At 36.1% G+C, this 26,184-nt stretch overlaps 5 protein-coding genes across 6 annotated transcripts; 3 read left to right on the top strand and 2 right to left on the bottom strand.

Moving 5' to 3' along the window:
* The first annotated feature begins 7 nt into the window (after positions 1 to 7).
* Positions 8 to 4,021, top strand: LOC102586388 (myb family transcription factor APL-like). Of its 2 annotated transcripts, none has more exons than XM_006349866.1 (6): positions 8 to 400; positions 1,221 to 1,297; positions 2,030 to 2,081; positions 2,939 to 3,002; positions 3,088 to 3,160; positions 3,441 to 4,021. In XM_006349866.1, exons 1-6 carry the CDS (start codon positions 175 to 177, stop codon positions 3,834 to 3,836), a joined length of 888 nt encoding a protein of 295 aa, XP_006349928.1. In that variant the 5' UTR covers positions 8 to 174; the 3' UTR covers positions 3,837 to 4,021. The 2 variants fall into 2 exon arrangements, with proteins under 2 accessions (XP_006349928.1, XP_006349927.1); XM_006349865.1 differs by having other exon boundaries at positions 2,924 to 3,002.
* Positions 4,022 to 4,877: 856 nt separating this feature from the next.
* Positions 4,878 to 12,483, top strand: LOC102586054 (uncharacterized). Its single transcript, XM_006349864.2, has 4 exons — positions 4,878 to 6,230; positions 7,693 to 9,242; positions 11,970 to 12,030; positions 12,117 to 12,483. Exons 1-3 carry the CDS (start codon positions 5,603 to 5,605, stop codon positions 12,027 to 12,029), a joined length of 2,238 nt encoding a protein of 745 aa, XP_006349926.1. The 5' UTR covers positions 4,878 to 5,602; the 3' UTR covers position 12,030; positions 12,117 to 12,483.
* A 114-nt stretch (positions 12,484 to 12,597) lies between these two features.
* On the bottom strand, positions 12,598 to 16,750 carry LOC102585055 (uncharacterized). Its single transcript, XM_015309791.1, has 5 exons — positions 16,657 to 16,750; positions 15,701 to 15,802; positions 15,029 to 15,280; positions 14,472 to 14,797; positions 12,598 to 14,378 (listed from the first exon to the last, which is right to left on the bottom strand). The coding sequence occupies exons 1-5, from the start codon at positions 16,727 to 16,729 to the stop codon at positions 13,713 to 13,715; spliced, it is 1,419 nt and encodes a 472-aa protein (XP_015165277.1). The 5' UTR covers positions 16,730 to 16,750; the 3' UTR covers positions 12,598 to 13,712.
* LOC102585725 (uncharacterized protein At1g04910-like) lies at positions 15,057 to 25,312 on the top strand. Its single transcript, XM_006349863.2, has 11 exons — positions 15,057 to 15,143; positions 19,070 to 19,173; positions 21,617 to 21,661; positions 21,754 to 21,844; positions 21,931 to 22,007; positions 22,376 to 22,464; positions 22,564 to 22,747; positions 22,935 to 23,116; positions 23,553 to 23,655; positions 23,906 to 24,237; positions 24,570 to 25,312. Exons 2-11 carry the CDS (start codon positions 19,099 to 19,101, stop codon positions 24,901 to 24,903), a joined length of 1,512 nt encoding a protein of 503 aa, XP_006349925.1. The 5' UTR covers positions 15,057 to 15,143; positions 19,070 to 19,098; the 3' UTR covers positions 24,904 to 25,312.
* Positions 16,792 to 19,063, bottom strand: LOC102585387 (uncharacterized). Its single transcript, XM_015309792.1, has 6 exons — positions 18,415 to 19,063; positions 18,141 to 18,290; positions 17,847 to 17,996; positions 17,537 to 17,584; positions 17,313 to 17,357; positions 16,792 to 16,898 (listed from the first exon to the last, which is right to left on the bottom strand). Exons 1-6 carry the CDS (start codon positions 19,046 to 19,048, stop codon positions 16,855 to 16,857), a joined length of 1,071 nt encoding a protein of 356 aa, XP_015165278.1. The 5' UTR covers positions 19,049 to 19,063; the 3' UTR covers positions 16,792 to 16,854.
* Positions 25,313 to 26,184: the final 872 nt, after the last annotated feature.

Below are 26,184 nucleotides of genomic sequence, written 5' to 3'. Positions count from 1 at the left end.
ACCCCCAACCCATTTTACCCATTTGGGTGTCAAAAATTTGTTCTTGAATGTCCAAAAAACTAATCAAGATTCAATCTTTTTGATGTTTCTTGCCACTAGAGCTCATTTTAGTGGAAATTAGTGTTGTGGGTCACTCTCATTTTCTTGAAAAACTTTGAAAATTTTAATTTTGGGATGAAAATGTACTCATCTTTGGGTATTGATGGAAATGGAGGAGTTAATGAATATCATCATCATCATCATCTTCATAGTTTACAGAGTTCACTTTCTGGTGAAATGACAAATTTGGCAGGGGATGCTTGTTTGGTTTTAACGGCGGATCATAGGCCTAGGCTCCGGTGGACGGCGGAGCTACATGAAAGATTTGTGGATGCTGTTACTCAACTCGGGGGCCCGGATAGTATGTTACTCGTTTCAATTTATGTGACACTCTTTCGTTTTTAGTAACTTTAATGAGATTGATTTATAGTTGTACAAATGTTTGTAGCTTGTGACTGTTTTTTCTTGAGCCGAGGGTATATTGGAAATGACCTCTCTACCTATAAGGTAGTGGTAAAGTTTGCGTACCTTATACCCTCTCCAGACGTTACTTTGTGGGATTAGACTGTGTTTGTTGTTGTTGTACTACTTTTGGTAGGATCATTTTCCATAGTGGAAAGTACTTTCTAGGAAAATAATGTTGTTTGGTTAGTGAGTGAAAAACAAAATTTTAAATTTTTCCGAAATTGGGAGTAGGGGATGGGAAAATGCGGGAGAGATTACAAGGTGGAGTTCAGGTAGACAAGTGGCTGAGCTACTAGGATTACATGTGAAAAGCAATGTTGCATAGTGTTTGGATGAAAACTTTTAGAATTGAAGATTGATAATGATGGATAATGTTGGTTGGAGTAAATGATATGAAATTAAATTGACTTACACACTACACTAGAGGCTTTCTTGGAAAAAAAAAATATTTTCCTAGAAAATGACTTGTGTTGTAAAGTTCTCATTTTTTTAGTTGCAAGACTATATACATTAGTAACATTCATATGTTACTTCATTTCAATTTATATGTCTGTCTTCTTTTTTTTTTACTAGTATTTCTATGTCTTCTTTTTCTACTTTCGTAGGATCATTTTTCATAGTCGAAAATATTTTCTAGGAAAATAATGTTGTTTGGTTGGTGAGTGAAAAGCAAATTGATGAACTTTTTGATAATTAAAGATTGCTTCACTTTGCAGAGGCAACACCAAAAACAATTATGAAGGCAATGGGGGTGAAAGGACTCACCCTATATCATTTGAAGTCACACCTCCAGGTTTTTTTCTCGTCTCATCTGTTCTGCACAGAAGTGTTTTTAGTTGCCAAGACGCGTTTCCCTCTATTCAATCAAAAAATCCACCACAAGATCCTTATGTGCCTTAGGTGTGAAGAGTTTAGTTTAACTAAAACCTTAAATCTAGTGTCTCACAAAATTGAAATAAGGTTAAGTTTAAGCCAATTTTGGAATTTTACTTAACTTCCTAAATTTGAGTTTATTTAGATACGAAGCTAGACCTTAAGTCGTTCAAGTTCAATGTGAGTCTTGAGGAGTGAAATGGTTCTAACTTCTAGGTTTCAATGATATTTACTTCGACAAAATGGCTCTAGTGATGAATTAGTGATGACACAAAATTTAAGTGGAGAAACACGGTTAGTGAGGATTCATATAGATATAGCCAACTCCAACTTGCTTAGGACCGAGGCATAGTCGTCGTTGTTGATGAATTGATGATGTGTTCTCACATATGATTTTAGCCAAAAAAAAAGGACTAAATATAGTTCACTTTAACTCTCAGTTTTACCTATAGAAAAAAAGTTTCATATCGAAATAGAAACAAGGATCAAGCATAACTACTTCACACAGTCAGTTTCTTGGTTTTAGCCAAATAAGAAAAGCAAAAGGATTTGGGCCATAATAGAAAGAGATCAAGAATAAGTAGTTCAAAGTTTTTTTCTTCTAGTTTGCAAGCAGATCCTTGAACTCTTTATATTTTACATGTCCTTGCAGAAATATCGCCTAGGGAAGCAACCTAAGGAGGCAGCCGAGAGCTATAAAGATGGTATTTGACACTCCGATCAATGCCTACTAATTATCCTAATTATTTTAGCTTTCTTCCAACTTCTCCATTACCTTAAAAACCTTAAACGACGCGTTAATGATTATGTACTTACAATTCAATGCACTGCTTTCAATCATTCTTTTTCGTGACTGCTTTGGACTGTTTTTCCTTGAGCCGAGGGTCTATTGGAAACAACCTCCTATCTTTGAGGTAGGGGTAAAGTTTGTGTACACTCTACCCTTCCCAAACCCCACTTTGTGGGACTACACTCGATATTTTGTTGTTGTAATCTGGATATTCTATTCCTTTCACATGGCTTAATTTTGAAACATGCTGCAGTCATAAGGCTTCAGTAATCCGGAAATGCTTCTCCAATTTCTCTTTATAAGTCTCTTCATGTCCTCTTTAATTCCTAAAAGAATAAAAACTGTTGAAAACCTCTAATAACAATAACAAAATCATTGTTATAAGAATGATGTTCGGATTCAAGTATCTGATTGCCATTCTTCTTTTGTTGCTTTCTTTCCATTTGCGAAGCTACTTATAGAGTGAACTTTTTGCTAACTCTAAATAGTAGTATACATTTTTGGCCATTTGCTTTAAATATAATTATTTCCGTTGATATGTTACTATTGACATCTCTGAGAGGAATGTATGATGGGTATGAGAGTATATGTAAACTAGGGGAGGATATATATGGACAAGACGGGAGTTAATGATGGACATGTGAGTACGCGGATTATTATTTCCATTAGGAAGACAAGACGGTTGTTGCTATATCTTGCCCTTTTGTGCAGTTGAATCCTGATTCTGACATTGTTACTAGCTATGTGTGTTAACAGAATCATGTGTGGCAGAGAGTCAAGATACAAGTCCCTCTGCGTTGGGTTCATCAAAAGTAGTTGCCCAGGATATAAATGAGTATGTGGTGTCTTTTGAATTTCTTCTTTAGAAAGAAGGGTGTTGTGCTTTGCATCAATTTGATATGCTCTTAAATCTCTTTCAGCTGTGGGTACCAAGTAACGGAGGCTTTTCGAGTACAGATGGAAGTTCAACGAAGACTACATGAGCAGCTAGAGGTCAGTCCCTTCCCTTTTTTCTTGCTCATGTTCTAATGTTTGTGTAACTATGAGTCTCAACTCCTCGTTGGGCTAACCCAACCCGAAAAATACTCTTAACATGGTGTGATATTGTCCTCTTTCGGCCGTTCTATCCCGTCACGGTTTTCCCCAAACAGCCTCACACTATTAAGTGTAGGACCAAATGTAACATCTATCTCTTTCTTAAGTTCTTATATGAAGGTTAGTTGATGGTATGTTTTCATAATCAAACGAAAGTTTTCGTGGTTTGTTGAATCAGGTACAACGCCATGTCCAGCTTCGTATTGAAGCACAGGGCAAGTATTTGCAAACGATACTCGAGAAAGCATGTAAAGTTCTTAACTACACGTCTGTGGAATCTCCTGATCTAGACACTGCTAGGGAACAGCTTTCTGAATTAGCCATCAAAGGCGCAAACAACTGTGATGGGATTGTCCCAGTTTCTTCATTACCTGAAGTTGTTTCGAGTTATGAGAACAAAAATGCTTCCGATATGCCTGCAAGCATCGGTGACTGCTTGCCATCGAATACAAGCATGGCTTCTCCCACGAGCATCGGTGCTTTAAAGAAGAGACCACGAGCTTTAGCTAACGGGGATGTCTTGCCTGTGGAGAACAATATGACACAAGTGCAATGGATGATGACTAATTCCTGAGTAAAGTCCGTTGTATGAATCTTTACTGTTTCATTTAAGCTCATCGGGATGCAATATTAGATGACATATGTTCCTCCTCTATTTGTTTGATGATCTAGAAAGATGAGACATGTTGAACTCCACATGCAACTTTTGTACATTATTTTAGTTTACTTGTTTGTATATTATCTAAGTTTTTATCATTTTAAGTACCTTCACTCATAAGGGATGCTAGTTAACCCATTAGCCATTAGTTAATATCAACTTATTGTCTATAAATACACTATTATAGATGTGTAAAAATAGTTTTTCAAACAAACCATTAAATTAACATCTGTACAACCAAAAAGGAGTTGTTAGACTTAATTATAAATGCAAAAGAAGGAATTTAGCTCCCAAAATTTGAAGTCAATAATCATATTAATATCTTAATTTTATTTATATAATCAAATAAATACCTCTATTTTTATACATGTGTGTGTATGGTGTACCCATTATACTAACATAACAAACAAAATATATACATTTCGGTAAGCGGGCAGAGTCAGATAGAGTCAAAAAGTTTAGCTAATAATATAATTATTTTTTATGCTACGTTGTTTGGATTCTTCAAGACTGTCAATAGATACATATCGGATTCTCCAAAAATAATATATTTTGGGAGAATCCTACATGTGTGTGGCAATGAGATTGAAGAATCCATGCAATTTAGTTTTTATGTATATAGTAGATGTAATCTCTTCGTGAATGAATCACCAACATTATCATTCAAAAAACAATCAAAAGGAAGTTACTTTATATCTATTACGAGTAAGAAGTGATGAATATTTTCGTAACAAGTGTGAGGTGAGCAATATTCCATAAAATTAGTCGAGATGCGTGAAGAGAATCTCAACATGGGCTATAGATGGATAAAAGTTGAATGATATTAAATGTAACGTAGATTATGCACGTGGTGTCTCTAGAAGCAGCAATGAGCTGACAATAAAGGACCTTTATCATCATTACCATATGACTAATCAAACATGTAAAGGCCATCATACGACATCGTATTGATTCTTCAAGAAATCAACATAAAATATCAATACACAAAACTTTCACATGTGAGAAAAATCCTATGATCAAGAAAACAAAAAACAGTCATTAGGGTACCCAAATCAAGAAAACAACAGTTTTTTCATTGATAAGAGGTTTAAAATTTGATGGGTTATTTTTTCTGGTCAGTTTGTTCTTGGGTTTTCTTGGAGGAATCAATTGGTCATTTCTAAGGGGATAAAGTTCAAATCTTTTGTAAGTTGGTTCAAGGAAAAAGGTGGGATCTTTACTTTGTTTACTAGTAAAAGTTACAATTTTTGTGCAAGTTTATACTTTGTTTAGTAGTAAAGTTGGAATTTTTACTAGTATTTTGAGGTGAAATTGGCTTGTGAGTTGTGAGGGTAGCTATATGTGGAGTTAAGGGGATAAAGTTCAAATCTTTTGCAAGTTAATCAGGAAAAAGGTGGTCTGTTATTGTGTTTACTAGTAAAGTTGGAATTATTGTGCAAGTTTGTGCTTTGTTTACTAGTAAAGTTGGAATTTTTACCACTATTTGGGGGTGAAAATGGCTTGTGAGTTGTGAAGGTAGCTATATGTGGAGTTAAGAGGATAAAGTTCAAATCTTTTGCAAGTTTATCAGGAAAAAGGTAGTCTTGTTGCTTTGTTTACTAGTAAAGTTACAATTTTTGTGCAAGTTTATACTTTGTTTACTAGTAAAGTTGGAACTTTTTAATAGTATTTTGGGGTGAAAAATGGCTTGTGAAGGTAGGTATATGTGGAGTTTGAGTGGTATTGTGGGAGCTTTTGTTGATCTTGCTATAGCATATTTCTTGCTTTGTGCAGCAACAGTAGCTTTTTTAGCATCAAAGTTTCTTGATTTTTTTGGTTTGAGATTGCCATGTCCTTGTGATGGACTTCTTTTTGGTACTGTTCCAAATAGGAATTTATGTTTTCATAGACTCTTGGTTGATTTCCCAGCTGAGAAAGTGTCTAATGTCCAACTCTCTATAAAAGCAAACTTCCCTTTTAATGATACTATTTTGGGGAAAGATCAGAATTGTGATGTGAATTGGAGATTAATTGGTCATGAAAAGGAGAATAGTCCTCATGGGTATCTTGAGATGGGTGATGAGGCTTCATGTAGTTCAGTATCAGATGCAAGAAAGTCGCATAATATTGCTATGATTGAGTTAAGTCCAAGAAATGAATTTGGGATAAAGGGGAAAGGAGTGATGAATCAGAGACAAAGAGGAGGGGTTCGTCGAAGAAGGCGTAAAGCAGCTGTTGATTATGGGAGATCTTCATCAGTTTCATCATATGATCCGCAATATGAAGAGTTTCCACTAGGTCCTCCATCTCCTCCTAGTACTAATAAAGAAGGTAATGTTTTATTGAAAATGATACATTGCCCTTTTGATTTCAGAAATGCTAATGCTCTCCTTTCTATGTTTGATGTTTAGTCGTCTTGAAAGTTGTTTATCTGGGAAGTACTTTTTCAGCCTATTATTGCATCATGTTAGAGTGGGTCAGCGTGTCACATTGGTTGGGAATGGAGTGACGGTCTACTTATATGGACTTGGGCAATCCTCCCCTCATGAGCTAGCTTTTGGAGTTGAGTTAGGTCCAGGTGCCATATCTTTACGTGGTATTGAAGTCAAGTCTATCCCTGTTTGGGCTCCTGGTCCACACTCCAGTTGGACTTGGGTGTGAAGCGGTGGTTAGAGTGGGTTAGAGTCTTACTTTGGTTGGGGAATTGATTAATGGTTTGCTTATATGAACTTGAGTTATTCTCCCCGCTTGAGCTAGCTTTTGGGGTTGAGTTAGGCCTAAGCTGTTGCAGACAAGCTTGGGATTGAGGTGTCGTAGTTATTATGATGCATCCTAATGTTCATGACTGTTGCTAGGAGCCCTTGTTCCACTAATAAGGGAAGAAAATCCGGAGACATATTAGTTTTTGACTTAGGAACATGTGTCTGCATCTTTTATTCCAAAACAAAATGCTGATGCAAACAATGCATCTCCTTTGTATTACACAAACTAAATCTATTATGTCATCTTTTCCCATTTTCGTATAATTATGTAACTTAAACCATTCTTATTCGGTGCAAATCATAAGCAAAAATAGTTATTTTTCTATCTATCAAATGCTTTCAAATGAATATTTTACCTCTTATGCTCAGATTTTTTTTGGCATAATTTGTTTATGGAAAAAAGAAAAGGAAGAAACTTTTGGTAACGTTTAATTTGGTAAGCAACGGTTTTAGGAGAAGTAGAAGTAAAGATTGGTTGAATACAATAGAATAAAAAAGATACATATAGCTGATAATTGATATTTACTTCAAAATGTATTTTTGTCTTGTTAGTATATTTGATTTTGAACCTACTGCTTTTCTTAGAGTGAAAGATTTAATGCGAGTAAAATGATATAACAATTTTTTAAATATTATTATTGTTATTTATATATCTATCTTACTTTTTTTATTTTATTTTATTTGGTATGATGATGAGATGTGTTGAGCTTAAATGGAGAAACATGGTCGGTGAGGATTCATTAGAGTTGACCCCGACTTGTTTGGGTTTAAGGAATAGTAGATGTTGTATTCAATATGTTGAGCAGAATCAATTATTTTTCAGTCTAATAACTATGGCCAAAAGAGGATACAAGAGAAACAACGATCTAAGCTTCAATCCCGACTAATTGGGGAAAAAATGAAGATGCATCAAACTAAGTATTTTCAAATTATTAATTTTACGATCTGTAGCCTCCCTTGTTTTATTTAACTTTAAAGCCTTTGGGTTCCAATATGTATCAATTTAATGCTTCTCTTTGTGGTGATTATAGATGGTGGCCACCCTCCACTGGTTATGAGATTAGGCCAGAGAGACAGCTTTGAACTGAATGGATCTTCTGATGAAGTTGAGCACACTGAGAAGAACATTGCATCCATTGAAGAGCTGAGACATAATGGTGAACCGGTTTCCAGCTTCCATGAGGAAAACAGAATAAGATTCTTGGAACAAGCCTTAGAGCACGAACGAGAAGCTCGAGATGCTCTTTGCATTGAGCTGGAGAAGGAAAGAAATGCTGCTGCGAGTGCTGCAGATGAGGCTATGGCCATGATCTTACGTCTACAAGAGGAGAAGGCATCTATTGAAATGGATGCCCGGCAATATCAGAGATTAATTGAAGAGAAATCTGCTTTTGAAGCAGAGGAAATGAACATTCTAATGGAGATCGTGATGAGGACAGAGAGGGAGAAACACTTTTTAGAGAAGGAACTTGAAGTATATAGGCAGATGACTTATCTCGGAAATGAAGAATCAACAGTTGATAGTGGGAATGTAGTGGATGCACTAAGACGTCCTGTTGCTTCATCTGATCTTAATGAGGATCCACTTCTTATGCTTCATCAGATTAGTGCATTTTTCAACAAGAGGACTGTTGTAGAAAATAGGAACTCCGAGGAGGTCATTTCTCTTGATAAACAAAACTATATTGCTTTAGGGGGAGAGGCACTGATTCAAAGACAGAATAAAGATGTCAACTCCCAGAAGCAAGTTGACTTAGCAGAGCATTCTTGCAGTCAAGAATTTCAGGAGAAAGAGATGGTTTTTATGGTTAACCACTCCGATGTGGGACCAGGGAATGGGAAAATACTGGACACATCCTTGAAACCCTGTGAGACAGGTCTTTCGGAACAGAAGCTTCCTGATCAGGCCATTTCCCTAGAAGGGGAAGTGCTAAAAGAAAATCCAGATATGGAAACAAGTGACAGAGCTTGTATTGATGTTTCTAGAAAAGACAAGTGTTTGAAGTATCATGAGACAGTTGGATATCAGGGATCAAAATGTCCATGTAATATGACCTCAGATAAAGAACCTCGTGTTCACGATGTTCATGTCATTGTCGATGGGTCCAACTTTTGCAATGATGTCAGTAGTGGTGAATCTAGGAAAAGTGCATTAGAATTTTCTGGAAAAACTAGTCTCCCTATTGAAGCTTCTCCTACACAGGATGTTATTAGAGATCGTCCAAGTACTAGCACGTTGTATACTCAAGTGGATCTTAAAATCAGTGCAGACACTACTGGTGGGCTTCCACCAGTGGGCTCATGTGGTAAACCTTTGCTATGTGATTCGCGGGGAAATTCCATATCCTCAGTAGATAATGAAAGGCTGAAAATTGAAATGGAAGTGGAGCGGCTTCGAGGGAGGTTAAAGATTGTGCAAGAGGGAAGAGAGAAACTTGACTTGACTGCAGAGCATAGAGAAAGAGGAAAGATGCAGCTAAAGCTTTTGGAGGATATAGCACACCAACTTCAAGAGATTCGGCAGCTTGCTGAACCTGAGAAGGCTGTACGACAGGCTTCCTTGCCCCTGCCATTCTCTAAGGTATGAGACTAGCAGGTTCATATCCATTGTCTTGTATGGTTAATATGTTCATACATACATCTCTTAATTATATGCATTTTTCTTCAACTTTGAGGTTACTCTTATTGTGCCAAGAGCATGATGAGCATAGAAATGTTCAAATCACTTTTAAGGTTGATCTTCATATTAACATTGTCTCCGGAATGTGATGTATACATGAATGTCAACAAGTCATCATGTGATCATTTCTGTGAAAAGATGAACTTTTTAAAGCTGCTCCAGAATTGAGTCTCGTAATGCCACTGGCATGTGTTTCGTGTAGCTTGGAGAAACAGATAGCAATTTGAGAATGATTTCATAGACTCTATGAGCTGAATGTTATGTTGTAGCCGTTGTAGTTCTCCTCTTTTTTTCCTAGACTGGACTTCAGCATCATTGGACACTGGAGTGCATTTGGAATCTGGTTATCATTCATTAAGAAAAAAGTAGTAGGAAATATTTGGGTGACTAGAATGATTATTACTATGAGTCACGTCTTTTGGGCCCTGTCCGATCTATAAATTCTTCATCATTGACTCATTTTATTTTGGAGTACCAAATCTAAGATTTGTGCTCTCAAGCTCTGTTGCGTTCAACAAAACCACTTGATTTTGTTTGTTTGTCATTTGAGATCAATTGTATTTGTTAAATGAAGTACCAAGAAAAATTGATTTTTTTCCGTCATAGGTGACACTCGTATAAGTTGCAGTTAATGGGTGTGACTGGCAAGGGTAACTGTTTAAAACGAATAATCTGGAGTAGACTGCGTAATGATAGATCGTGAATGAGTTTGTGGAGGTACACTGAAGAGAGAAATTCCCTCTGGAAAGAGGTGATCATAGCAAAATATGGTGAGTTAAACCCTTGGTGTACAGAGATCACAACAGAACCTTATGGTGTGGGTGCATGGAGATCAATTAGAAACTTGTGGTCACAAATGGAGACAAATTTATATATCAAGGTGGGAAGTGGCACTAAAACAAAATTTTGGAAGGATGTTTGGATAGACCAATCCCCTCTTAGAGATCTCTTTCCAGATCTCTTTCAAATTTGTGGAAATCCTGATGCCAATGTTGGTGATTGCTGGACTGAACAGGGCTGGGATCTAGTTTTTAGAAGACTTCTCAATGATTGGGAGGTGGAAAGGGTGGCTGAGATATTAGGGATGCTAGGCGGAGTGACCATCAACGCAAATGCCACAGACAGGATGTTGTGGAAGCACAACAAAGATGGCCTTTTCTCAGTCAACAGTGCTTACAGAAGAGGTCTCCAGGTGATGGCAGGGAGACCAACACACTTCTGGAACTATTTTTGGAAGGGGGATATTCCTACAAAAGTGAAATGCTTCACTTGGCTAGTGATAAAGAGAGCTTGTTTAACACAAGAAGTACTTCAGAAGAAGGGTAGACAGCTGGTCCCTAGGTGTTTTTTATGCAATTTGACAAGTGAAACTAACAGCCACCTCTTCTTGCACTGTAATTACACTGCTCAAATCTGGAATTTGTTCCTTAGCATCTCAAATCTGAATTGGACAATGCCAGAACGTACATCAAACGTGTTGAAGAGCTGGGTAAGGAGAGGAGGCACCAAGAGCCAGAAGAGATGGTGGAGGTTAATACCATCATGTATATGGTGGTCAGTTTGGAAGGAAAGGAACAGTAGATGTTTCGACAATAGATCCAATTCCATACACAAGGTCAAATGGAATTGTATAGTATCTCTACTTTTTTGGTGTAAACAGTTGTGTATAGTAGATACAGACCAGATTGTAGATTTGATAGGAAGTTTGTAATTGACACTTTTTGGTGGTGGCCAGCATGCCCTTAATGCTGAAGAATACAACCTTACCAGTTTCAAAAAAAGAGGTCTCCAGGTGATGGCAGGGAGACCAAAACACCTCTGGAACTATTTTTGGAAGGGGGATATTCCTACAAAAGTGAAATGCTTCACTTGGCTAGTGATAAAGAGAGCTTGTTTAACACAAGAAGTACTTCAGAAGAAGGGTAGACAGCTGGTCCCTAGGTGTTTTTTATGCAATTTGACAAGTGAAACTAACAGCCACCTCTTCTTGCACTGTAATTACACTGCTCAATCTGGAATTTTGTTCCTTAGCATCTCAAATCTGAATTGGACAATGCCAGAACGTACATCAAACGTGTTGAAGAGCTGGGTAAGGAGAGGAGGTACCAAGAGCCAGAAGAGATGGTGGAGGTTAATACCATCATGTATATGGTGGTCAGTTTGGAAGGAAAGGAACAGTAGATGTTTCGACAATAGATCCAATTCCATACACAAGGTCAAATGGAATTGTATAGTATCTCTACTTTTTTGGTGTAAACAGTTGTGTATAGTAGATACAGACCAGATTGTAGATTTGATAGGAAGTTTGTAATTGACACTTTTTGGTGGTGGCCAGCATGCCCTTAATGCTGAAGAATACAACCTTACCAGTTTCAAAAAAAAAAATGAGTTGACCAATTCATCATTTCTTGAATTTCATATTTGTGGAATTTGAATGGTACTTCCGAAAGTTTGGTGCTCATTTCAAATTGCTTTATTTTTCCCCAGTAACATTTAGTACCTTATAGAGTTCTTTTTTGACTTTAATTATGTTTTTTTTTTCACATTCAGAGTGTAGTCTAGTCATTTGTTGTTCCTGCTTCATCTGTTCCTTGAGCATACAAGTAATGGTATGCAATTGTGTTTCAGGGCATGTCAAAGAAGAGACGTTCTCGAAGTGTTTCTGTAGGAATGCAACAAAGCTCTTGAGGTATGGTAAATCTACATGACGATCACTAGAACTTGCTCAGATTTGGGGAAGGCGGTCCAAATAATACTCCGTATTATTTTTCAAAGAGATGTTGTGCAGTTCTTTGAGAACAAGTTCTGCTGGGAATGGCCTCTTTAGAGCATGCAGCTGATGGTATTAAAGTGCAACTTCTGAGGACAAACTGGGGTTAATCCTCTACTGGATAAGAAGATGAAAAAAGGTTATGACTAAGGCGGCACACAATTTTTATCGTTTTTCACGGCTGGTAACAACTTATCACTCTGCTATTTTGTTGATCTCTATCCAGTGTTCAAATGTAAGATCCCTGTCGTATAAACCTCTGTTGTATCTTCCTTCTTTTTGTCGATCATTAGATGGTAAAGCACTGAATCTTAGCTACTTGTACAAAAAGTTGCACATTTTCTTTCTAATAATATATTAGTGGATACTGGATACGTTGTCTGAAGTACTTATTGAGGATATTTCTTACCTATTTATATCAAATAAGAAGCGAAAAAGCTATATATTGTGGTCAGTGAATTGTCAGTAGAACCGAAAGGTCTCGTGTTCAAATCTCAGTGGAGGCACAAGACACTAGGTGTGATTTCTTCCCATCTGTCTGAACTTTGGTGGGCAGAGTTACCATGTACCATCATTGGTTTTGTGATTTAGCACACTACCGTTTACAACATGGAACTTCATCTTGTATTGTAGTTATTTGCTCATGCATCACAAGGGTGAACAAGTACATGCTCAATGCCGACCCTAGGTGTAAACTCATGGTTATGAGAAATTCCGTTGCATCTCCTACTACTGTTTTTATGCTAGTGATGGCTCCTAAATACATGTCTGTTTTATCATTTATATATTTAATGTAATATAAATTCCTCTCGTCTCCAACACCCACCAAAGGACCTTTCTAGCTATATGACTTTCTCTACGTCAATGAACACCAATCTTTTTTTCCCCTTGCTATAAACTCCCATCGATCTCCTTAATAAAATTATAGCATCTGTTGTAAATTTACCGGCATAAATCGAATTTGGTTCTCCGTCACTCTTGTAGTGTCCTTAAATTTACATTCTATCACTCTTTAAATGGACCAGCTACAATCCAAATTAAATAGAGCTTGAGCGAGGTATGCTGGGGACTAATCTTTATATTTGGATTTAAGTCATATTGGATAAAAAATGATCCTTGAAAAGCTAAACTTTTTCCTTGTTCAATAATTTTACAAAATAGGATAATACCTTGACAAATGCCTAGCATGGGTCGATCCCAATTGGTATAGAAGGGTGGCAGCTTAGGGGCGAAAGTCTATCATGGGCCTATCCCAATTTGTGTAATTATGAGGACAGCATCCCAGGGGTTAAAATGCCTAGAAAGTTCCCTAAGACTTCCTCAAGTTCACATGAATTACAGGATCAAACAACATTTAGCACCCTATTCTTAACTAACTTTAGTCTGGAAAAAAAGGTACATGAAATCATGGAATGCTTAAAAAAGTGTGAGTTTCTTCAAGGATATAGATAGAAAAATTATATCTCCACCTTACCTCCTCTCGACGAAGGGAAACCTTTCTTGGAATTCATCATTTTTTGACACAAAACAACCCAGCCTTATTTGGAAACTGAAGTAGGAAACCGTGCAACGCTCTGCTCTTGTCATAATTTTGACCTGTTTCAATCATCCTTTTCTTTACCTTCTTTCTTCTGATCTGAGCTAGTTGCTTCTGAGGAATCGGTATAAAACACCTTATAGCTACGAAGTGGTAGCATTTGGATGTATGACCTTATAAGATCAACATAGAGAGGGAACTGATTAAATGCAAAAAACACCACAGGTATGCATGTTACCCCATATATTGGAATTGCCGCAGTCCTGAATTTATCCCGGAGGACAAAGAAATGTGCAGCACAGAATGAGATCAAAATGGCAGTTATTGATGCAAAAAGCGAAGTTAATCCAAGGAGCAACTTTCTTGGCAAGTCTTTCTCGAAATCATTGTGTCGGCATCGAGATGTGAGGATAGCTAAGAAAAACACTAGGGCCGTGACAGAGAAGCAAAGAGAAACTAGTGATGTTATAGAGAACACGTCGAAAGCAGGCTGATTTTCTAAGTGTGGATGGCCATTATCATCGGCTCCGCCTGGGATTGTGGCAGATGTAGCAAATGCAACAGTAGCAATCAGTGCTGCTACGACAGAGAATGAATTGGCAGTTGTGACGAGCCATTGAGTTCCATCACTGAGTAACTTTGCATGTGTCTCTACGAAGATCTGTCTTGGTGTCTGACCTTTATTGTTATAACGAACATATGATTGTGGTGGCAAAGTGTGCTTCACATACTGCATTATGATAAGAAAATATTTTACACGTTAGTGTATTTAAGTTAATCCCTTGTGATATTAAATTATGGTTGGTTGTTAAAAATCTCTTACCTTGTACCACTTCCTTTCGCCTTGCAACTGTAGAGCACTACCAGGGATGCGCCACACCTCGAGCTTCTGATACATTGCAGCTAGGTGCACTGCATTGTTTCCATGTTTGTCCACATGATAAAACACGTACTCTGGATACTTTTCTCCTATTAACCAATTATAAACATCTGTTTGCCTATGCTCTACAGCTAAAAGCAGGATGTTCTTCTCGTTACAGTCCGTATCTTGAATGGCTATTGGGAACTTTTTGAGGATCCTCTGTACCATCTCTACAGTACCCATCTTTGATGCCACTAATAGCGGTGTCTCCTTGGTCTTGGACATCTCTGTATTTAGAACTATAATTATTCTAGTTGCTTTTAGCGTATACATAGAGCTTCTGATGAAGTTATAACTGGTATAAAAAAGAAGAAAGGTGATTCTGATTTGGAGTAGTAGAATAAATTTTTAGCATGTTGATGTGATAGATCTTGAGTTACTAAAATTGCAGTCTTGATGACCCCGAACAAAGTTTTCCGTGCCACACAAGTATGACCAGAAGAAAAGAGATTCTTTACCGGGCATGAGATCATCTATCTTCTTATCTGTGCTTGAAGTTGGTGGTTGCTCGATCTGTGCAATGTCATCTGTTGGAGGGGGTGCTGTAGGAGGTGCTCCAATTTGACTATAGAGGTACGTATCTTCTGGCTTCTCCCCAGTACTTTCATAGAATTTGTAACGTTCTTCTTTCTCAATCATCAACTTCATAATTTGAACTCCCCATGTATGTTGCCTTTTCCTTTCCTCTAGTTTTTTTGTCCTTTGGAGTCCTGCATGCAACAAGATTTGGATCCTGATGACATAATGTGGAAAGTAAAATATGAAAAAGATAGGACTTGCCTAAATGTCAAACAACAAAAACATAACTTCCCTTAGTTTTCTATTTCAAACAAGAAAAAGAAGAGAGTTTTTAGTCCTTTTCCACTTTCTCTCCATTGATATCTCTCCTATTCTCAACCCGTTCTTACGTTCTAAACAACAATCAAGGGTCAAGAAGTATCAAAATGTAGTCATTAATTCCTAGTTTAATTTCCAAACAAGGGATGAAGCAGAAAATATATCATAACGGGGTTGGAACTACATTCTTCGAAAGAATAACAAGTCTGATTCTTTAGAATTACAATAGCTGCACTCAATAGTCAAGAAATGTATGCATGATAAACTAGAAATGTTTTAAGAATAATTCTTACCAATACCCAATACAATAAGTACAATCTTCATTATACATTTGAGGAACTCGATAAAGATGGTGTAATTGGCTGGAAACAACTTGTGGTTTCTGTTCCTTTCAGCTGGAATTCCAGAGATCAATCGTTAGCAGAAATATGTTGGAGAATCACACACTTTTATCAATTTTCTTCACATAGAAAATGTTTACATAGCTTGGAAAGAAAGGAGCTCTAATGCTCAATGCGTTGATTTTGATGGACAGTCAGTATGGTGATATATTTTGTGTCTTTTTGTTAATATTTTATACAGAGAAACAAATCTTGCAGAGAGTAGAAAGATAATAAGTCTTTTTTGAATCTGCAAAAATCTTAGGTACAAAGTGTCAACACTCTCCTGATGAGATGCTCAAATCATTTGGTTAGTTTTATCTTCGAAAAGAAATTGGTCTAACTGGAAGGTTCCTGCGTAATTACATGCACATCTTCTTGATATTCTAGGTGCTTCCTATGTGGTGAAACATCTGAGACTGTTAACCATCATTTTTACATTGCAAGTACACCCATCATCTGTGGAGAATATTCCTAAGCCTCAAAGGCATCTCCTGGACAATGCCCAGGAAGGTGGCTGAGGCATTACTATGCTGGGAGGAAGCAGGTGTACATGACTAAGGACAGAGGTAGATGGAGAATTATCCCGGGGGCTATCTGGTGGGCTGTTTGGAAAGAAAGGAATTCAAGATGTTTTGAGAGCATAGAGAACAATGTGCAGAAAGTTAAACTAAACTGCATTTTACTTTAGTTATACTCTAATGACACTGTCTCTATAATTGATGTGTTAGACTCAATTTAGACGTAGAGAAGTGAAATCAGGAGTACACTTGTATACAAGGTTACAGTACGACCCGCATGTACTGTTTTGTGATATAATACAAAGTTACAAGTTCAAAAAATATATATATACATGTGTATGCATTCACCTTGAATTGGGGAATTCTCGAGGTCATTTTGATGATAACTTTGATGGCCTTGGTGTGCAGAAAAAGGAAACATAAGTTAGTACTATTAAGAGTTGTCCTCATGAAAAACAAATAAAAAAATAGTATAATATATATATATATATATATAGTTTCTTGCCTCTTTAGAAACCTGTTTAAGTCCACATAACCTGAAAGGTATCACATACCTTGAGACTTATTCTCTTGATTCTCATTAGTTGCTCCTGTAGTAATTGAATAGAAAAGAGAATCAGTCTTTGAGCATGTAAAATTCTTAGGTACTAAGTCCCAACAAGAGTTCCCCGAGGCACTCGAATCGTTTGGTTAGTTCATTTTGTGAAAGAGATTGGTACTATTGATTAACTCAGCATGGATGAGTTAATAAATTAGAATGTTTCTATGTAATCATGTACCTTTGGACTTCTTCCCTTGATTCACATCAGTTCTTTCTGTAGTATCTGGATAGAAAACAGAATCAGTCTCTGAGTATGTAAAATTCTTAGGTACTATGTTCCAACAAGAATTCCCCGAGGCACACAAATCATTTCGTTAGTTCATTTTGTAAAAGAGATTGGTACTATTGATTAACTCAGCATGGATGAGTTAATAAATTAGAATGTTTCTATGTAATCATGTACCTTTGGACTTCTTCCCTTGATTCACATCAGTTCTTTCTGTAGTATCTGGATAGAAAACAGAATCAGTCTCTGAGTATGTAAAATTCTTAGGTACTATGTTCCAACAAGAATTCCCCGAGGCACACAATCATTTCGTTAGTTCATTTTGTAAAAGAGATTGGTACTATTGATTAACTCAGCATGGATGAGTTAATAAACTAGAATGTTTCTATGTAATCACGTACCTTTAGACGGGTCTTCTTGATTCCCACAATATGTTCGCTTAAGATAATCTGGATAGAAAAGAGAAAATCAGTCTTGGTAATGTAAAACTCTTGGGTAGAAAGTGCCAACGACAGTCTCTCAAACAGTCTATTAGTGCATTTTCAACAGGAGATTGGTCTAGTGCTTTCAATAAACCCCGAAATGAAGTGAGCAACTTTCTTGTTTTGATCGGAGTATCTGTTGGCATTTCCTATCTAAAAGTTTTTGTACTAGTATAATGTACTATACAGATTAGATAAGACATTGATCACATGCAGTAAATCTACTCACTTATAGTTTTCAATGTCCCATTCCAAAGTAGTTCCAAGAACTCCACCATTGTTTGGTAGTTCTCTGGGAGATTCCATTCAAGCTTACTATATGAATCTTCTTTGTCTTCAGCTTCATATGTCATTAACTCTAGCTCTTCAATATTTGTGCCTGGAAAAAAAGAACCTAATATTAGCTATATAACCTTCACAAACAATGAACATGAACCATCCTGCAAAAGTTGGATGTTTATGGCTAACAGAAAACAGTAAATGTGTTGAACTGGCACAAAGGATAAAAAGAACACACACTTACAGTAGTAGATGAGGCTATCTATGAACCGAAAATGGCTGCCACTTTTGAATACTTGAGGCATCCTGGAAAGGAAGTGTAGAGGAGACATGCCCTCTACGTTGTAACGGTTGACAAGTTGCCCATAGTAATGTATTATCTGAAAAGCCAGATCTGTTACAAGATAAGTTGTTAATACTACTGTCCCATTCTACCACAGAGAAGAAATTATAAACATATGTAAAGTTGAAATATCTGATAATCAATAGAAAAGACTTTGTAGGGGATTGGCTCTTACCGAAGTACTCGCCAGAGATGGCGGCATGTAGAATGTTATCGCCATCTTCCCTCCTACAAAGTTCAATTGGACCTTCTCCTTTTTCATTTAGACAACAGTTAAGTAGGTAGAGAAAAGCTTGTAGCTTGCCACGATAAGCAGCTACGAATAAGGGGGTTTCCCCTTTTGAATTGGTCTCCCAGATGAGATCACGGTCTGCTGAGTTTACCATACACTCAATAATCGGGACACTCCCGAGTTCTGCTGCAAGGTGAAGAGGTGTGTTCCCTTTATCATTCTTCTGCTTTAAGATACATAGTCGATTTTCCTTTGATATGTCAGCAATCATTTCCTTGATACAAGTAAGATGAGGATGCTGTAAAGAGTCGTCTCGATCTGGATGATAAGAAGTGATAGCTAAGTGAAGAGCAGTATCTTCAGATCGAGTGAGTTTGGATTCATGAACAAACTTGTTTTTGATGTACAGATGCTTAACTTTTGTCCACTTATTCTCCATAGCTGCTTGAAATATTTGATCTTTAATTGCTTGGTTCGCCTTTTCTCTCGATTCATTTGAAGAAGTCCTTCCCATTCCCATTCCCATTCCCATTCCCATTCCTTGTCCTGATAACTGTGGTTGAATTTCTGAGGCCATTTGCACTACTTGTTTCTGCAGATTATGTTGATGCCACTCACCAGTCACCAATGGCTTTAATATATACTGCTAGTAGAGGCATATTGTTGAGAAACAATTCTTTACAAGCCTTTATGCTGGTGCAGGTGTGATGGCTCTTCTAATACCCAAAGTATTTAAGAATCTAATATTTTGTTACTGTGACTTTTTACACTATTATATCACATTAGTTGAGGAAATGTATTGTGTGTCTGACAATCCTCACATCGTGACCTAGCTTCTCGGGTTGAGTTAGAGTTGGTTTACCTAATGTTAGGCTTCTATATTACGTTGTTTTGCGAGGGGGTGAGTGCTGTGTTCCTCATTAGTTGTTATCTCCTTATACGATATTTGATCAATCCTCGCTTCATGAGCTAAGCTTTGGGGTCGAGTTTGACACATGATACATTTTCTCCACACTTTTATGTCATGCAAAACACAAGGGTAACACCTCTTTAGTCATTTGTTCCCTTCTTGCTGCTATCACCAAGCATCTCTTTTTTTTTTGCTTTTTGCCTTTATTTTACACAAGATTTGCCAATACATAGATTATACACCGATTATACGAGGTTATATATATATATATATATTATACATTCGCTGGCTATTTTTCGTGCAATTTTATCTTTTATGTTTGTAAATCTATAACAGTGCAGGGCCAAAATTGGACTTTAGAGTTAAAAAGATGTACATTTTATTTGGTATATTCTTTGCTCAAATGTTATGTTATTCTCTCCTCTTAGTTTTCTTTCTCTATTCCTTACTTTGAAGTAATTCCTCATATAGTAAAATTTTGAACTCTTTGAATGCACTTTTTCGGTTTTTTTTTCCTAATCGTTAGTAAAAAAAAACGAAAGAGTTAAAAAGGTAAAAAACACACCTAAAGTATCTCATTTTTTTGAGTTTCATATCTGAACTATCTGTTGTTTCAGTTTCCTATTTTAACTATCACCAATTTTTTTTATTAAAACACATATCAACTATTGATTGTTCACTTTTTCTACCTGACCTATCATCGAATGTTTATTGATTAGTTGTTTATTTTTTCTACCTGCATAATGGTGTAAAATTTGCATACATTTTACTCTTTTCAAATCGCGGATCTCATGAGAAACATGATGGGTAATATCCAAACAATTTTTCTGAATAATATTTCAGGAAAAAAGTAAAAAATATATTCTATCGTATGTCAATCAATTAAAAATTTGAGATAGCTTAAATCGTAGGTAAAAACTCAAATTCAAGAAAATTAACATTTTTTCATCGAGTATTAAACTTTTGAAGTTAAGAAAATCAACATTTTTTATGAAGTCGTGATTACCACAATGCAAACTTTAAGCAAGCGTTTGATCATAAAATTTAAAAGTGATTTGATTTTATGTTTTGAATTCAAATCGTTTATTTATGAAATCTATCCAAAATTTCAATTTGAAATAAGATTTTCAAGTCCTATGAGGCTATGACCAAACGTTTATTAATTCAATGAGTTTTGATATATACGTGAGATTAATTTGTTTGTCTTTTACTTTTCTATTTAATCCATTTAAAAAGATTATTTTTTAAAGTCGTTTTTTTGTTTCAATTTTTTAAATGACATATTCAAGAATCAAGATTACATAATTAAATAATATTTTGATGTATTCTACGTATTTTTTGTTTTATGTCACAAGATTCAAATTTATTTTTTAATTTTATATACTCCGTAATAAGATTAATTTAGTTAAAATACATTTCTAAAATAAGTTACGTAAAATGAAACAGAGCAAGTACAATAATTTTTTTTGTTTTTTATTTTATTTTCACATAGCATACAATATTATATTATGTTATTTCCTAGTTTACAATTTGACACGGAGTTTAAAAAATTAATATTTTCATCTCTATGCATGTAATGTGTATGGGCATATTAATGCAGCGTAATTCCTTCTCATCTTCATCGTCAAACTGCCGGAAAATCAAATTTTCGTTCCACCACCGCTCCCATGGCCTCCTCTCGGCGGCGCCACCATTTTTTTACCCATGGACGGTGGCTAATACCGGCCATCACCGTCGCCTCCGTCTTTCTTCTCCTTTTCTTTTTCCTCTCGATTCTCGCGCCTTCTCCTAATGGCAATCGTATCTTCCTTCTTACCCGTCGCGATTCTTCGGTACCTCATTCACTCTACATTAATGCTACGATTAAAGTTTCGCGTACATAATATAATAATAACTGGATTCACAATCAAATAGGGGAATTGAACATTCATATGAAAAAATTTCGATACTCAAACAACTGAGCTAATCAGGCTTTTGTTAATCGGGCTTAGATCCGAGCCAATGCACGTTCATTGAAAGTGTCGATACTCAACCAACTGAGCTAATCAGGCTTTTGTTAATCGGGCCTAGATTCAGGCCCTGAGTTAATGCACGTTCATTGCAAGTTTGGATACTCAATCAACTGAGCTAATAGGATTTTGTTAATCAGGCCTAGATCCGGGACATGAGTTAATGCACGTTGATTTCATTTTTGAGATGCATTTGGTTAATTTGAATGTAATTTTGTATTTGTAGGGAGAAAATGATGATGCAATTGAAGATTCTCCGTTACTTGTTCCGGTGAATATCTGCATTTTCTGTATGAAGTTTCTATTTTTTGTTTGGATCTTATATTTCTAAATTTTGTATTGATTGTTCTTTTGTTGTTTAAGGCTAAAGAGAAAGTGAATAATCGGGAAATGTGGAGTTCAAGAAATTCAAACCTCTTTTATGGATGCAGTGATGCTAGTAACAAATTTCGAAGTGAGTTATGTTATATTGATACTGCATTTTCGAAATGTCAATTTACTCTGATTTTCTCTTAATTCGATTCGTTGTCAAATTTGCAGAAGCACAAGATATCACTCATCCTAATCGTTACTTGTCGATTGTAACAAATGGAGGTCTTAACCAACAAAGAACTGGGGTAAGCAAATGTGGTTTGCACTGGCTTTCATTTAAGAAATCTGATTACTGCTGTGATTACTAATTTGTTGGCTTAAACGAGGTACTAATTGCTTGTGGTTGTTGAACACTAGCTAGTAGACGAGAAAGTAATTGTTTTAGTAATCAACGTTTAGTCCAAAACTAATCGAAGATTTACGCCTTATGATGTGCTCCAAACTGGTGGCTGGAGCCTCATAGAAACTTAAGCTATAAATTCCTTGATGTGTAAATATTCCTGTCATTAACTGTTGCATAGTTTAACTTCTGCTGACGTCGAACTAAAATGATTATATGGAATGCAGAATGGTTCTGTATTTAACAGTATAATCTCTTTCACCTCGATGACAGATAACGGATGCTGTTGTTGCTGCTCGAGTTTTGAATGCTACTCTTGTTGTTCCGAAGCTGGACAAGAGTTCTTACTGGAAAGACTCTAGGTGAGTGAGTACGTAGCTGAAAAATGATATTTTGCTTTTTCGTTGCATATTGTTACACTCTGATATCTCAGTGAAGTGAACTACGCCTTTTCCTTGCAGCATCTTCTCTGATATTTTTGATGTTGATTGGTTTATAAAATATCTTGCGAAAGATGTTACAGTTGTAAAGGAACTTCCACTCAGAAAAGGGCAAATCTGGTTACCTTATAGAATGCGAGTTCCTAGAAAGTGCAGTGATCGTTGCTATATACATCGTGTACTGCCTGTACTTAAAAAGAAACATGTGAGTATATCAAGTCCCTTAAATTTCTTCCACCTATTGTATGCATGAGGAAAAAACCATACTTTTCGTCAAATGCATTACCAGAAAATATAAAGTTAAGTCGTGGAGACGGATATGTTTATGCCTTGTATAAGATGTTTGAATGTTGATATTTATAGACCTGTATAGCGTCTGCTTCTCGTAACAGGCTGTACAGATCATGAAGTTTGACTATCGACTTGCAAATAGTCTGGATACAGATTTTCAAAAGCTTAGATGCAGAGTTAATTATCATGCGTTGAAGTTTGTTGACCCTATACTTAGAATGGGTGAGAAATTGGTTCAGCGAATGAGGATGAAGAGCAAGCATTTCATTGCTCTTCACCTAAGGTTCGTCTTCTAGTTGTTTATTTATTATTTTCTCATTTACGATCACATATAGTTAGTATTTGATCCTTGTTAGTGTTATGATCTTCTTCGATCTAGTTTTATTTCACTTTCCCTTGGTCCTGTTTGATTTCGTTATGTTACTTAACCGTTGTTCTCAGACTTCTGCTATTTAATTTGTCTGTTGCCTCTTCAGGAAGTTAAATAGCTTACACAGCCACGATTATAGTAAAAAGGTTCGATTTTGTATGAACAGTTTATCAAACATAAGAATTGTGTCTAGGAATGTAGATAACAAACACCGTATCATTTTGATTACAATGACAATGAAATCCCACCACAAGTGAAGTCTGGGGTGGGTGGGGTGTACGCAGACCTGTATCATTTTGATTATGACATTTTTTTCTTATTCCTTGTTCTATACTCGCATATGGTACAGGTTTGAACCCGATATGCTTGCATTCTCAGGATGTTACTATGGAGGGGGCGATAAGGAGAGGGAGGAACTCGGGAAGATACGAAAGAAGTGGAAAACATTACCTGTAAGTACTTGAGTATCTGCTTTCAATCATATCCTCATAACGAATCATTGTGAACTGTGTGCTTCAAAGATTGGTACTTTTCTTTATGTCTAAAATTTGGTTCTTTTCTTTACGATAGTTTAAATCCCCTGTAGTTAGCCCATCTCTGGTTTGCACACAAGTTTGAAACTCGGGGGTTATGTGCCCGCCCTCTACCTTCCTTCTACTTACCATATATGATGTGTGAACTCTATTTCCGATATACTTTCAGGAGAGTCACCCAGATAAGGCAAGGAGGCATGGAAGATGTCCTATGACTCCTGAAGAAGTCGGCTTGATGCTGAGATCACTTGGATATGGCGAAGATGTTCATATATACGTAGCATCTGGTGAAATATATGGAGGGAACGAGACATTGACTCCGTTAAAGGCCCTCTTTCCAAACTTCTACACAAAATACACCCTTGCTAGCAAAGATGAGTTAGAACCATTCTCTACATTTTCTTCTAAACTGGCTGCTCTTGACTTCATAGTTTGTGATGAAAGCGATGTATTTGTCTCCAACAACCATGGAAACATGGCCAAAATTCTAGCAGGACGAAGGTCTGCTGCTTCCCCCTCCTATTTCACTTTTTTTTTACATAAACATGTCATTTAACTTGGCCTCAGCATCTACATCCTTCAAATTTAGGTGTGCTCAAGTAGACACTTAAACATGTATAAAGTTAAACAAGTAGACATACATGTGACATAACACACCTAGGACACCAAGTAGGATGCTGCATAGGACACGAATTGCCATATAGGACATGTGTGTTTACTTGTGCAACTCTATACAAAGACGCCCAAAGTTGGAGGACATAGGTATCAGATGAGGCTAAGTTAAAAGACACGATTCTGAGGTAGACTAATATACTTTTTCCTTTTCGATGCAGGAGATATTTTAGCCATAAGCCAACCATTCGTCCAAATGGTAGGAAACTATTTCGAGTGTTCTTAAACAAAAACTACATGTCACACAAGGAATTTGTATATAGAATCAACAAATATCAGAAAGGCTTCATGGGAGAGCCTAAGGAGGTAAGTCCAACCTGGGGTGTGTTTCATGAAAATCCTTATTCATGCATATGTGAGAAAGTAGATAACTCTACAGGAGGAGAGGTACCGAATAGTACCTCTCGCGTTGAAACTTTCACCAGGGTAACAAATACTGACTATGACCCTGATACACCTAATGATCCTGAGGTGGATGTGTTGCTCTCGGATTGAGAATGTATCGATAAGAGCCTTTCAAGAAAGTTTTGCTTGTACATACACCATTTTTGCCATGATATTCATTGAGCCATCAACAAGTACAATGTTGAAGCCCTTGCAACAAAGGGGGTTAGGTTGTGTTGGAGTTTCGAGTTTTAGTTGAGAATTCTAGTTCAGACAGTGGATTACAAGGTGGAAAATCGAACCATCATCAACAAGGTGAAAGTTCAGGTAGTCAATCAACTGAGCTACTTAGATTCTTTGGAAGCTCCAACTGGACTTTTTCCAGCAAAACTATATACTAGAGTTATACATAGATGTTACACATCACATACATGTAATTATTTATTAACATGTTTTTTTGTTTGTCAAGTTTTTCATGATTATTAAACTTAAATTTGGGAAACTAAAGTACTATTATTTACTCTGGTATTATGAGGTGTTCATTAGTTTTTTCATGAAATATCATTCTATTATTTCATATCTTTAGTTTAAAATCATAAAATTCAAAAATCTTCTTTTGATTTTTTAAATTTCAAGTCAAGTTAAAATTCTCAGACAAACAAATAGAAACAGAGGATTATAAAATATGTATAATTAGATCAGAAACTAAAAAGAACCTTAAAGTTTCAAACTCCCAATAAAGCAAATCTAAAAATCTAAAAAAAGAGAAAGACAATACAGCACAAACCCCAAAAAGGAAGGAAAATAAAAGTAAAAATAACAAAGAAAACAAATAAAGAACAAAGTATCCTTATTCCACTTCAATCTGTCTCTGCTTTGTTTTTTCTTTTTAAAATCATAACAATGGTATTTGAATCAACTTGTATATATACTAATTATTTTATAGAAGTTTCTAATTGAGTTTTAAACGAATTAACTTCTTAGTAATGGTTTAATCTCTATATAGAAAGTCCTATGATGAAAAACTATCATGTTAGATTTGGAGAGAGATAAAATCAGTTAATATAATAAGAGAAACATATACAAGCTTTTTCTTTTAATAACCGGTCAAATAACTTCATGATCATCGATCTACCTCAAATTCACCATTATCAAATCTTATACATAAATTGTATAACACTACAAAAAAATTCATTATTTGTGATAAATCATTTAATCACTCAAAAAGTATTTCGTCACACAAAAAATCATCAATCTTTTATCTCTAAACATGATTTTGTCCATTCACAAAACTTGATTTTACATCCAAACATTACATGCCAGCAAATATGGTAATCATCATAGATACTCAAGTATAGTATCATATATATATATATATATATATATATATAT

This window comes from Solanum tuberosum, unplaced genomic scaffold, assembly GCF_000226075.1.
Source record: "Solanum tuberosum cultivar DM 1-3 516 R44 unplaced genomic scaffold, SolTub_3.0 scf00114, whole genome shotgun sequence".
Classification (NCBI taxonomy): Eukaryota; Viridiplantae; Streptophyta; class Magnoliopsida; order Solanales; family Solanaceae; genus Solanum; species Solanum tuberosum.
The sequence above is the reverse complement of the archived record's forward strand: the minus strand, read 5'-3'. Positions and strand labels throughout refer to the sequence as shown.